Source organism: Corvus kubaryi, unplaced genomic scaffold (assembly GCF_017639235.1).
Source record: "Corvus kubaryi isolate FWS band 111438036 unplaced genomic scaffold, C.kubaryi_AGA036_p1.0 71, whole genome shotgun sequence".
Taxonomy (NCBI): domain Eukaryota; kingdom Metazoa; phylum Chordata; class Aves; order Passeriformes; family Corvidae; genus Corvus; species Corvus kubaryi.
Window position 1 is genome coordinate 2,805,597 of NW_024582059.1, and position 12,165 is coordinate 2,817,761.

Here is a 12,165-nt window from a genome sequence, read left to right on the forward strand (position 1 = left end):
GCAGTAGATGATGTATTATGTCAGCATCATCCACCTTAACTAATATTCATAAAGCTTTCCAGGGAACTGCATCAACACAGAGTTGAGCAAGCTGTTCTTCTGGAGAAGAGAGGGGAAGCTAGTCATTGATTCTTTCCTGACCAGTTTTGCAGTGTGAGGTGTGCTAGACTTCTGTTGTTGGTATAGGGGGCAAAACGTTGGTCAGAATACCTTAAGATAAGGGGGTGTGTGGGTGTGCAGATATTGGTGTTTCTGAAAGGGGATGTTTTCACTCCTTGAGCCTCTGAATACAGCAAGTGTTGCTGCTATGTACAGAGTCACAATTTGTAATGTGCCAGATGAACTGAGGGATATGTGAAACCAGCTTATAGTATGATACTGCATAGTTTTAAATATGCTCTGTCCTAAGAACTCATGTGGGGTGAGCATTACAGTCATGTGCTTTGCAAGGACTGTTGTCTGTTTCAGGCTGTTTAAACGTGAGTTGTGAGGTATGTGAGCCTTTGTGTACACCTCTGTGCTAAAGTAGCTTTTCTCTGGATTGTGCAACTTGCACATGTATTACTGCTGATACTGTAAATGCTCTGCAGATTTAAGCAATTACTGTCATCTCGCTTTAAACTTTTAGGAGGGTTCTTGTTGCTGCAGAAAACACACTAGAATGTTCTCATAAATGTGATATCTTATTTTGGAGTTGGCAGGACTGCTTTTTGGAAGTAGCATAGGGGAAAAATTTGACAGGCATTATCTTCTTAATAATTACTCAAGTATTTTGAGGGTATATCACTGATAAATTTACTGAGTATGTGACTTCCTCTTCTAGCTGCCTGATGGCTGATAAGCTGTAGCACAGTCACTTTAAAGCACACATTAGTCACTGTGACTCCTCACTGCCCTGTACTGAAAGTGGTGACTAATCTCTGGGTCTGACTTTCCATTATGAAGTGCAACCTTTACCCTTGGTAACTAGGTGGAGGATTTTACAAAACAGGCTAAAACGTTCCTGCCTTCTGTGCTGGGTCCCCCCCCCTCACAGCCAGTGTCTGCAACTCCGTGTCAGCTAGGAAAGATGTGAGGCATCAGATGTGCTGCTAGGCTCTTAACAAATCTTTAGACCTTGCTGTCTCTTTGAGAAGAACTTTGCTTTGGATAGTGGCTTTTCAGCAGTGTCTGTGAAGCTCTAGCAGAATGCAAGCATAGCAATGAGAAGCCAGCATGCACATAAAAGCATGATCCAGAGGCTTATTTTGGCACTTGTTTTTGGCATTCTTTTGCCTGGTGAGACTGAGGTAGTACAGTGACTTCCACACTTTGTACAGTGTTTATTGTCTTTTCTAATGAGTAGAAGGAGATTATGAGCCAGACACTTTTTGCAATGTTACAAAATATGCAGTGGTAGAGCACCTTTCTTGCCTTTATTCAAAAGCAGCTGATTCAGAGGTTAAATACTACTTCAGGTTAGCAGACTTTTTTGTGCAGCTCTGAAATACTGAAACAGTCTCATTTTAGAGAGTATGGGTTAAGCAGGAAGAAGACCTAATCTGATTTTTCTGGAGTGAAGAAGTTGTGAGGGAGTCTTTAGGTTTTAGACTTTAATGTTGGAATAATGTTAATATTTCTTTTGGCTCTTTTGAAAAAAGATTTAGCAATGTGCATTGACAGTTAAGGCAGCCAACACTGTCCTGAGCTGTATTTAATAGGAACATAGTCATTATTTGTACAGAAGTGATTATTTCTCTCTGTTCAGTATTACCTAGCTGTGTCTGGAATACTGTATCTGTTTTTTGGTCCTTGATCCAGGAAAAGCATGAACTGGCAGCAAGCCCAGCAGAGGGACCATCAGGGTGGTCAGGAGGCTGGAGCACAGGCCCTGTGAGGGGAGGCTGGGGGAGCCTGAGTTACTTCAGCCTGAAGAACAGTCTCAGAGGTACCTGACTGCAGCCCCTTCATACCTGCAAGGATGCCGTCAGGAACACTGGGGCCAGGCTCTTCACAGTAGTGGGAAAACGAGGTACAAAGGCTGTAGCTTCTAATAAGAAGTAGATACAGTAGATTTGACAATTAAAAAAAACCAAAACACTAAAACAACAAAAATAACCCATCAAACTTTCACTGTGAGAACAACCATGCCGTGGAACTGGCTGCGTAGGGTGGTTGTCAGTCTTTGTAAGCATTAAAAAGTACAGCTGGATTGAAACCCTGAGTCATTGCTGATCCTGGCCAGAGGCCCAGAGACCTCCTGAGGTTTCTTCTAGCTTGAATGGTTCTGTTTGTTCTGCTGGTTCTAAAAATGTATGACTGATGATTCTGAAAACACGTGTTTTGGAAAGACTGTTAACCTGCAAATAAAACCAACTTTGTCATATATATGTGGATTATTTCCAGAATGAGTTACAGTAGTACTAAAAGATAGCAAATATTTGACAACTGTTGTGATCTTCTTTCTTGAAAGATAAGGGTAGTAATAATCACAAGGAAAATCTAGGCATGTCATGGTGACACCCTTAAAGGACATCAGACTGTTACTTACCAAATACAGTCCTTTGGAGTCTGGGGACCAAATGGTTCAAGAGTTTGAAGATGCCTTCATGCAGTTAAGGGAAACCTACTCATCAGTGTTCAAAATTATAAAAGAGCTTAAAGATACTTTTTTTTTTTTTTTCCTTGCTTGCTTAGTTAGTGGGGCCAGGTTGGATGGGGCTTTGAGGACTTGGTCTAGCGGAGGGCATCCCTGCTCATGGCAGGAGGGCTAGTCTTTAAGGTCATTTTCAACCCACACCATTCTGTGATGCTGTGAATTTTTTTGTGTTTCTTGGGACATACAGTTTTAGAAACCTGGCCTTCTGTAGAACACACTGGATAATGAATTACTAGGAAAATGGAATCTAACATACTTTTTACTATTAAGAGGTGTGATAAAACTTGGTTTGTATAAATAGATAACATGTAACCTTGACGTTTTTCTCCTCTATTTAGACAAGTGTAGGGATTTAGTCCTTAAAAGATGTCTTCTGTTGGTACATTAATAATCCTAAATGAGGGACTTGCAAAATCTCCCTCTCAAGGTAGAGGGAGTAACTGCTCTATTTCTACTGCTGAAAAGAATTTTATATGTAGTAAGTAGTTAATGCTTTTTATTAAAAAGTTAATGTGATGATAACGAACTGTTCTTCAGTAATCCAGCTTTGTTCTACTTGCAGTTCTTCAGCATCACAGCAGTTTTCTTTTGGAGGTTTTGGGTGGTGATAGGTTTCTTTTTTATTCCTCCCAGTGGTCTGTGTGCTGTGAGATGTACATATAGCTTAGGAGAAGGGATACTATAGAAATTAACTGACCTGGAATACTCTCAAAAATAAAAATTAAGGAGAAACCCCTAAAAACAAGTTTTTATGCATTGCTGTCTAGATAACAGCAGTATCCTGGCTTCTTTTTTAGTTCTAGTTCCATGGGTAGTCCTAAAAATTTGACTGACTGAAATACAGTCTCACTAACAATTGTTTCCCAGTAATTGTAGATAAAAATATATGAAAATATTCTCTCATGTTACTTCAAATTGTACTTTTTTACACACCCTTTTTCTGCAGCTACCAAATACAAGAATACAGCTGTATTAAATGTTTAAGCCAGTCTTAACAAAAGTGAATGATGCTTAAAAATAGTACTGCCTAAAAATCTTTCCCATCTTGTATATGAAAGTAAAGTATAGCTTCTCTTACTGTCAGAACAGATCAGTCTCACTGTTTTGGATACTCTTTTTCCAATAGTATTGAAACAGCAGGTTAAGAACTGTTTATTTGAAAACCCTGTGCAAATTGTGACTATTCAGTCCTTCCTTCTTAAATTACAGAAATAAACATATATTGAGAAATGTTGAAGCTCCAATACTGGATGAGAAATACCAGTTGTGAGCTAACTTTGTGAAAATGACCTTTACATAAAAATTGGATGACTAACAAGCTAAATAAAACTCCATGTTATTCTTAAGTTCTAGCATAAAGAGCCAAATGCAGACAGGCTTTCCTATGCTTTTCTCAAAGCTGTGCCCCCTGTCAACTGTTTTCTTTCACATGACAGTCAAATGGGGGTGCAGAAAACTAAGGGAGCTATTTGCATGGGAGTGAGTAGGAGCTCAGAATAAAAAGTTAGGACCCTTCCTCTTTTAGCATCTCTTTAATTCCGAAGATTTTCTTTGAAATAGGTTGTTCCTTGAGGCAATTATGTTTTCTGCCGTAAAGTTGCTGGTTAAGAAGTTCTGCTTCTTGATGAGGTAACATTTATTTTTAGAAGGTATAAAAGTGGTTCCAAAAATAAAAATTGTTCCTAAAACCTAAATGTATCCCTTATAGGAATTTTATTTATCCTTTTAGGGTACTTGGCCAGTTTTGTGTGAGTTTGAGACTTCCCCAGTAGTTACTCCTTCAGAGCAATTTGGTGTGCTTTTCATACTTAGGTGTTGGCAAGATGGCTAGATCTAAGCATTGCTGCCTGGTTGCTGAAGAATTCTAAGGCCTTCCACCAGCAAGTTTATGGGCACCTTCTGGTTTTGATATGGGGATGTTTTGGATTTGACCAAAAAATCAAATGGATATTTTATCTAACTAAACATAAGGACAACATGAAACTAGAAGGAACCACACCTCTTATGAGGATGTGAATGGATATTTGAATTGGGGACTGGAACTTGGCAGAAAAACGTGTGTACTTCTGGGGAGTTCCTTTTACAGCCCAGTAGCAGAGGATGATTAGGATGTTGGTGTTCTGTATCTGTCACTTCTCTGGCCAGTCAGATTGGCAGCAAGGGATTGAAAGCTTCAAGAGTGGCTTTTGTCTTTTTCATCAATAGGCTTGCTAATTTCTTTTAGGCTATGGGAGAAAGAGGTTGAAAAGGTACTATAAAGGGAAGCACTTACCTTCTTACAGATCCCTCATTAGATGATATGTAGCACCTTTAATTATCAATGTAAACAAACTTTTGACCACAGTATGCACTCTGCTTGAAATAATCTTGATGAGCCATCAGAAATGGTAGATCAATATGCCTTGAAATCCTTTTAAAAGTACCAGAAAGGAACACAACTTTCTCCTGCACGCTGTAGCTATAATTGTTTCACTTAATATGAGAACATGAGCACCACTCTACTTTTTAGGTTATTGTTCATCTGCATGTCAGATACCCTTTGATTTTTAAGGCTTAGTTGGATGTTGTTAAACATCTGAAAGTAAAATCTTTCTTTTGCTTATGTCACTAGTGGTGTTAGGTATATGTGGGGAAGAGAAAGAAATAACTAAGGTAGTTCGCTCTCAGTAAATGTGTAATTCTAATAATGTTTCAACTGCGTAGGATGTAAAATTTACCAGGTTTTGCTGATTGCTGCCTCAGTGACTTCTATATGTAACAATGGTGAGAAGTGGGGTCTTGACTTAGTAGATGAATATTAGGTACATGGATTCCAAAGCATAAGCAAGTAGACAGGTTCAGATATTTTCTATACTGTCACTAAAGTGTTCTGTTATATGCTTAGCTTTAGTAGACAGAAGGAATAGAAGAGTGTGTGTGTTAAGAAAAAGACTTGTGAAACTTAAAATGTTATTCTGCTGTAGCTTTGAGTAAGGCTGTTGGTTTTGTAGGTGCTCTAAAAGAGTATTTTTAGTTGTAGGAAGCATCAGAGAGGCTGTTGCCTGGCTGATGGGTTAAACATGCCCTTTACTTAGAGATGCAGAGATCATCACAATATCATTGCTAAGAGGGAGAAAAAACTATTCACACACAGCACATACAAACAAACACTCAAGAAAACAAGTGGTGATTTTGGATGTTATCATACACTTGTTGATCAGGAATTTAGAGAAGGTCAACAAATGACAGTGGATTTCAGAAACAATGCTGAGGGATAAATTTAGAAATGCTTCTTAGCTATTTCAGTATTATTTGTATGAATCTCATGTGTTAAGGATCTGAACTGTTACCCCTTCTCTTTTTCAGTGGTTGGAGCAGCACCCAGGAAATCAGTGGCATTTATGTGCTGACCATGTTAAATGTCTTCTCTGTTTGGGTGGGATGAGGCTGGAGGGACCAAAACACAATCACTTAACTTTCCAGGCTCTTTTGGTTTTAGATTGTCCTCTAAGCAGGTTGCATGTTCTTAAGACAAATTCTGTGGTGTGTGGTTAGGGAGACTGGCAGCTCATCTGCCATGATGACTTAATTTTACGTAGAGTATGGTAAACTGGCAGCCTGTGTTGGCATGCAGAGATGTGAGGGGTAGCAGTGCTGAACTTCTCTTAGAGGAACTACTAAAATAAGAGAATTACAGTTTACTGGTAGATAGGAAGCAATTTTTACATGGTAATACTATTTTTGCCATAGGAGCTGAAGAGTAAGAAAAATAGGTACATCACAACTATGGTAAGTGGTTTCAAGGAACTTTAAAGATGGGGAAATGACCTTTATTTTTGCTAGAGCAATGTCTGTTCTCTGGAGATGAACTTCATTCTTTTCTTCTTTTTGAAAATGTTGTTATAAAACATACACGCTTACCTGTTTTATCTTACAAAACTTTTATGAATTAACAAATGTAGCCTGAAATAAATCCTGAGTAATAATGACTCCTTCTATTTGTTCCTGTTTAAAAACTATCTAAATAGATTTTTTTTAAGTAGCTAAAGGACAAACACAGGTTTGTTTGTCATCTATTCTGTGTATAGTGTACCATAACTAAGAATCTAATCCAGGGGTATATTTCTCAGTTATCTGAAATTTCAGACATTTAGTGGGTATTACAGTGGCTATATAAATGCATTTTTGACTTGATGGAATCCTCATTTAGATCTAATGAAATTTGATGGAGCTATCTATTGAGTAGATTTTCTAGATGAATCTAAATTAATTTATACCTTGCAAAATCAAATTCTGTAATGCCCTTCTGTTTTTTGTTCCATCACCTGAACTAACAAAATTTGTCTGATCTTTATGGACAATCCATATTAATATCTGTAGCAACCCTGTGGTCAAAACCAGGATATTTTGCGTGGAATATCTCTAAGCAGTAAAATTCAATGTTGCTGCAAATATGGATTAGTCTTAATTCTGACAACTGATAAAGCAAGTGATGTCATGATCATTAAAGTCTGTGGATCTTGTCCTTTAAAAAAAAACGAAGCCTAAGTTGGTACTAGTTCTTAAACTGATATGAGATTTATCAAATTACTCAGCAGGAGTCAGTTTGAATTATTTCACAGTAATGATCTACCTCTACTTTGCCTTTTGACTGTTTGTAAGTAGATTTGGATGGAACTTAAATACTTAAAAAATGCCTATTCTGAGAATAAGATTTTGTTCACTGTCACATTACTAGTTATGAAGGTCCTCAGTGTTTTGGGGTTTTTTTTTGCAGATGATTCAGCTCTAGAAGAAAGATTTGTCTTCACAAATTCCTTTGAAAGCACAATGGATGCATTTTAGTGTTCTACAGAAGTCATCTAGGAACAAGAACATTGGACTTTGAGGAAGAACAGAGTTCAGAGAGCCCGGAAATTGGTCACTAACAAACACACTTTGGCCATACAGCTTGGAAATGAATACCATTGAGACAGCAAAGCTTGAAGAGCATATGGAGGGTCAACCAAATGACACTTCTACTGGCTACTCACGACCTACTCTCTCAGTCAGTGAAGAGAACAAAAATGGCACTAGCAAACCAAAGGGCTTGTCTAATGGCTTGCGAAAAACAGCAAAGAAGTATCCTGATTACATCCAGATTGCTATGCCTGCTGAATCTAGGAACAAATTTCCTCTGGAATGGTGGAAAACAGGCATTGCCTTTGTCTATGCTCTCTTCAACTTGATTTTAACAACTGTCATGATCACTGTGGTCCATGAGAGAGTACCTCCAAAGGAGCTAAGCCCTCCCTTACCTGACAAATTTTTTGATTACATTGATCGTGTGAAATGGGCTTTTTCTGTATCAGAAATAAATGGAATGATACTACTTGGATTATGGATATTCCAGTGGTTGTTTCTTAGATACAAGTAAGTTAGCAGTATTTTCTTTTCTCTGCTGTATATTTTTATTGCTCACTTTGGAGACAAGAAACTGCACAGTTCTGGGCCCCTCCGTTTAGGAAGGACGTTGAGATGCTTTAGCATGTCCAGAGGAGGGCAACAAGGTTGGTGAGGGGCTTGGAACACAAGCCCTGTGAGGAGAGATTGAGGGAACTAGGGTTGTTTAGCCTGGAGAAAAGGAGACTTAGAGGTGACCTTATCACTCTCTACAACTTCCTGAAAGGGGATTGTAGACAGGTGGGGGTTGGTCTCTTCCACCAGGCAGCAACTGACTGAACAAGAGCACACTGTCTCAAGCTGTGTCAAGGAAGGTATAGGTTGGATATTAGGAAAAAGTTTTTCATGGAAAGAATAATAAAGTACTGGAATGGTCTGCCCAGGGAGGGTGGTAAAAGGTTTAAAGAAGGACTAGACATAGCACTTGGTACCATGGTCTAGTTGACATGTTAGGGCATGGTTTGGACTCGATCTTGGAGGTCTTGTCCAGCCTCATTATTCTGTGATTCTGTACAGTAAAATCTATAACAATGTTGTAGAATAGGGCTGGCAGGAAAATAACAAAGGGATGGCTTGTTTACAAAACGTTCTAGTGTCTATGACAGATATGGAAATACAGGTTTTCTGATGATTGAATAATGTTTTTTAATTCTGGATTTCTGACACCTATGTTGTACTAGTCAACTTTATTCTGAAATTGGGCCTTTCAAAGCTTGTTTACTGATGTGGAGGTGTTTAAACTGAGGAAATTGTGATGATGTAAGAATCTCTTCCAAATTTGGGGAAGAACCCACTGTCCTCTACGGCTAAATAGAAGTTTTCTCCTGTGTCTTCATTTGCTTAAACTATGTATATTTAAGTCAAGAATGTGGTTATAGTATGGTACTAAAAAGAGAAGGTCATTGAGTTGAGGAAAACTACCTGACTGCACCTGTAAGTTAGATTGAGGCCATGTTAAATTGGTGGTAGCTTTGCACTATAAGGAGCTAACAAGACTAAAAGCTGACGAAGGACTTTTTAGTATTGATTCAGAGAAGTGTATGGTGAAGAGCTGGGGTGGAGCTGCTCTTTCATTCTAAGGATTTAGCTACCTAGTGAAGCTAGAGCTCCATAAAAGTTAAATATCCTGCACGTAAACTTTGTACTCAATCATTTTCCCCCTTTCCTTACTTTCAGATCAATAGTGGGACGCAGGTTCTTTTTTATAATAGGAACTTTGTATCTGTACCGCTGTATTACCATGTACGTTACCACCTTACCTGTGCCTGGAATGCATTTTCAGTGTGCGCCTAAGGTAAGAGCCTTTGCCTCTTGCATCTTGCCCTAGTCTCTGCATCAGTCCTGATGGCTCCTTAGAACAAATTGAAGGTAGTGTTTCAGGTATTACTTAATAATACAAATTACTTTCAGTTGATGTCTTCAGAAACATAGGTAGTGATAAACCAAAACTTGTGTGATACGGAAAGAGCCTCAAGTTGTTGATGCAGTTGAGTGCTCCCTTGCAGAACATCTTAGGTTGAAATAGTGCTGCTACTAAATCAATCAACTTGCTTCTGAGGCTCAAGCTAATCGCTCTTAATACTGCATCAGTATTTTTTCTTATATGGTGGGATACCCAAGTTCAATATTGTAATTTATAGGCTGATATACAAGCTTATGTTGCTGTATCCCTTTAGAAACCCAAACTGTCATGTGCTTTGTTGAGTTTCTATTTGGTCAAGAGCTATCACGATACCTGAAGTCAGCTACCTGTCTCTGCTTCCAACCTGCAAAATGTATAGGAATGTGACTTAAACGAGTTCAGCTGTGTAAATGAACTGATATGTATAGAAACATGGATGTGCTAATAGTGTTACAAAAATATTTTAAACATTTAATGACACTGGAGTTAAGTGGTGACATAAAAGAGTTGTTACTCCCACTTTTGATTACTAATAAAAAGTCGTAGACTTGAAATTCCTTGGAACAAACTATCATGTTGGCTGTACTGAAAAAACGTATTGCCAGTTTAGTGGGAGGATAAATTTGTCACCTCTTTGATAGGATTTCTAGTCTTGAATTCCAGCAACATGGCTGTTGTCTACTACTTTGAGACAACTTAGGGATATAGTGGATGAATTACTTCTTATGAATCAGTGTCTGTTTGAAAATGCTTTATTTAATGGTCATTACTGTAAAGATTTTATGGTTTTCTTCTAATAGCTTGGGGAATGACTATGTAGTAGACTGTGTATTGAGGAGTGAGAAGAGGTAATCAAACGAAAATGCAAATGTCTCTGCTGAAAGTTCATTTTGCTAGCATTAAACCAGGATGAATTACTTGAACTGTGGAAAGACACTTGATGATAATTCTTCTGGATTACTTTTGTCACATGAATATTTTTCTGATTATGGAAAACACAGTCATCTGTTTTTCTTGTGGTTTTTTTTCCTAGAGTTAATTTTTAACAGCTAGGTAAAACTGAGTGTTTGCCTACTATCTGTGAGAAATAAAGAGCTGGTCCTAATGCATGCTTTAAAAATGTACATCCTCCAAATACGAGTATGTCCTGAGTTTGTAACTAAATCTCAGATGAAGTGAGTTTGAAGTTTTTACTCATTAGAAACACTGGTCAGCTCTGAACAGAGTAACAGAATTGGTATCCACGGTTGTACTGGTTTTGAGTTGGTTTCATACATTCTGTCAACTGCTGTCATGAGAGATCTGACCTTACAGATTTTTAATTTTTAACTTTTCAGTATATTCTGCTTCTCATTCTCATACAATGCATATTTTAGAATAACCTGGGAAAACATAGACAGAATGCTAGTGTTACCAAACTGATCTTTATCGCCTGTCAATTTTGAAATGCATGCTTATTTGTTTAAGAATATGTGGAAGAAGGCCAGTGAAAATGAAAATAATTTGTCCTTTTATCCCTGTCTTCCTGACTCTACATGTGTTTGGGCAAGAAGTGTACTTGAGTCACTTATGGTGTATCTTAAAATTTATATTTCTTTCTGGTGTTCTAGTTGAATGGAGACTCTCAGGCAAAGGTTCAGAGAATCCTGCGACTGATTTCTGGTGGTGGTCTATCCATAACTGGATCACACATCCTGTGTGGAGACTTCCTGTTTAGTGGACACACTGTAGTACTAACACTGGTCTATCTGTTCATCAAAGAGTGTAAGTGGTTCTATTTCAATGCACTTCCTTGTTCATATGTTGTACTGGGAAAACAAATGACAAAAGTACATGTAAAACTACTGCCCTCCAAAAGTTATTTATCAACTTGTACACAGACTGTATTTATATGGGTTTGAAACACAAATTGAGTGGAAATGGAACCATGGCTGTAGTAAAATCATAAAATGTTTAAGGTTTGAAGGGGCCACTGTAGGTTATCTAGCCCAACCTTTCTGCTCAAGCAGAGTTCCCTAGAGCACATTGCACAGGATTTTGTCCAGACAGTTCTTGAGTGTTTCCAGTGGGGGAGACTTCACAGCCTCTCTGGGCAGTCTGTTCCAGTGCATGGTCACCTGCACAGTAAACAGGTTCTTCCCCACAGTTAGGTAGAACTTCCTGTGCATTGTTTCCTGCCTGATGCTTCTTGTCCTATTGCTTGGCACCACTGAGAAGAGCCTGGTTCTATCATCTTGGCACACTTCCTTCAGATACTTAGAGATACTGATGAGGTCCCCTCTCACGCTTCTGCAGGCTAAACAGGCCTATTTTCTTCAGTCATTCCTCATAAGAGAGGTGCTCCAGTTTCCTAATCATCCTCTTAGCCCTCCAATGGACTTGTTCCACATCTGTCTTGTACTAGGGAGCCTGGAACTCCAGATGTGGCCTCACCAGGGCTGAGCAGAGGATTAGGACCACCTCCTTCAACCTGCTGGCAATGATCTTACTAATACACCCCAGGATGCTCTGCCCTTCTTGGCCATGAGGGCACTGCTCATGGACAGCTTGGCCACCAGGACCCCCAGGAGCCTCTCAGCAGAGCTGCTTTCCAGCAGGTTGGCTCCCACACTGTACTGGTGCACCAGGTTCTTCCTTTCTAGGTGCAGGATCCTGAACTTGCCCTTGCTGAGTTTCAAAAAGTTCTGCTCTGCCCATCTTTTCA

The 12,165-nt window shown here is 38.8% G+C and overlaps 1 protein-coding gene across 3 annotated transcripts in view; it reads left to right on the forward strand.

The window, feature by feature from the left end:
• SGMS2 (sphingomyelin synthase 2) overlaps positions 1 to 12,165 on the forward strand; it is a 45,132-nt gene that overhangs the window by 18,153 nt on the left and 14,814 nt on the right. For all 3 annotated transcript variants that reach the window (XM_042049671.1, XM_042049669.1, XM_042049670.1), the window contains exons 2-4: positions 7,395 to 8,029; positions 9,236 to 9,353; positions 11,072 to 11,225. In XM_042049671.1, coding sequence (XP_041905605.1) covers positions 7,575 to 8,029; positions 9,236 to 9,353; positions 11,072 to 11,225 — 727 coding nt within the window. In that variant the 5' untranslated portion in view covers positions 7,395 to 7,574. The remainder of the gene's footprint in view (positions 1 to 7,394; positions 8,030 to 9,235; positions 9,354 to 11,071; positions 11,226 to 12,165) is intronic.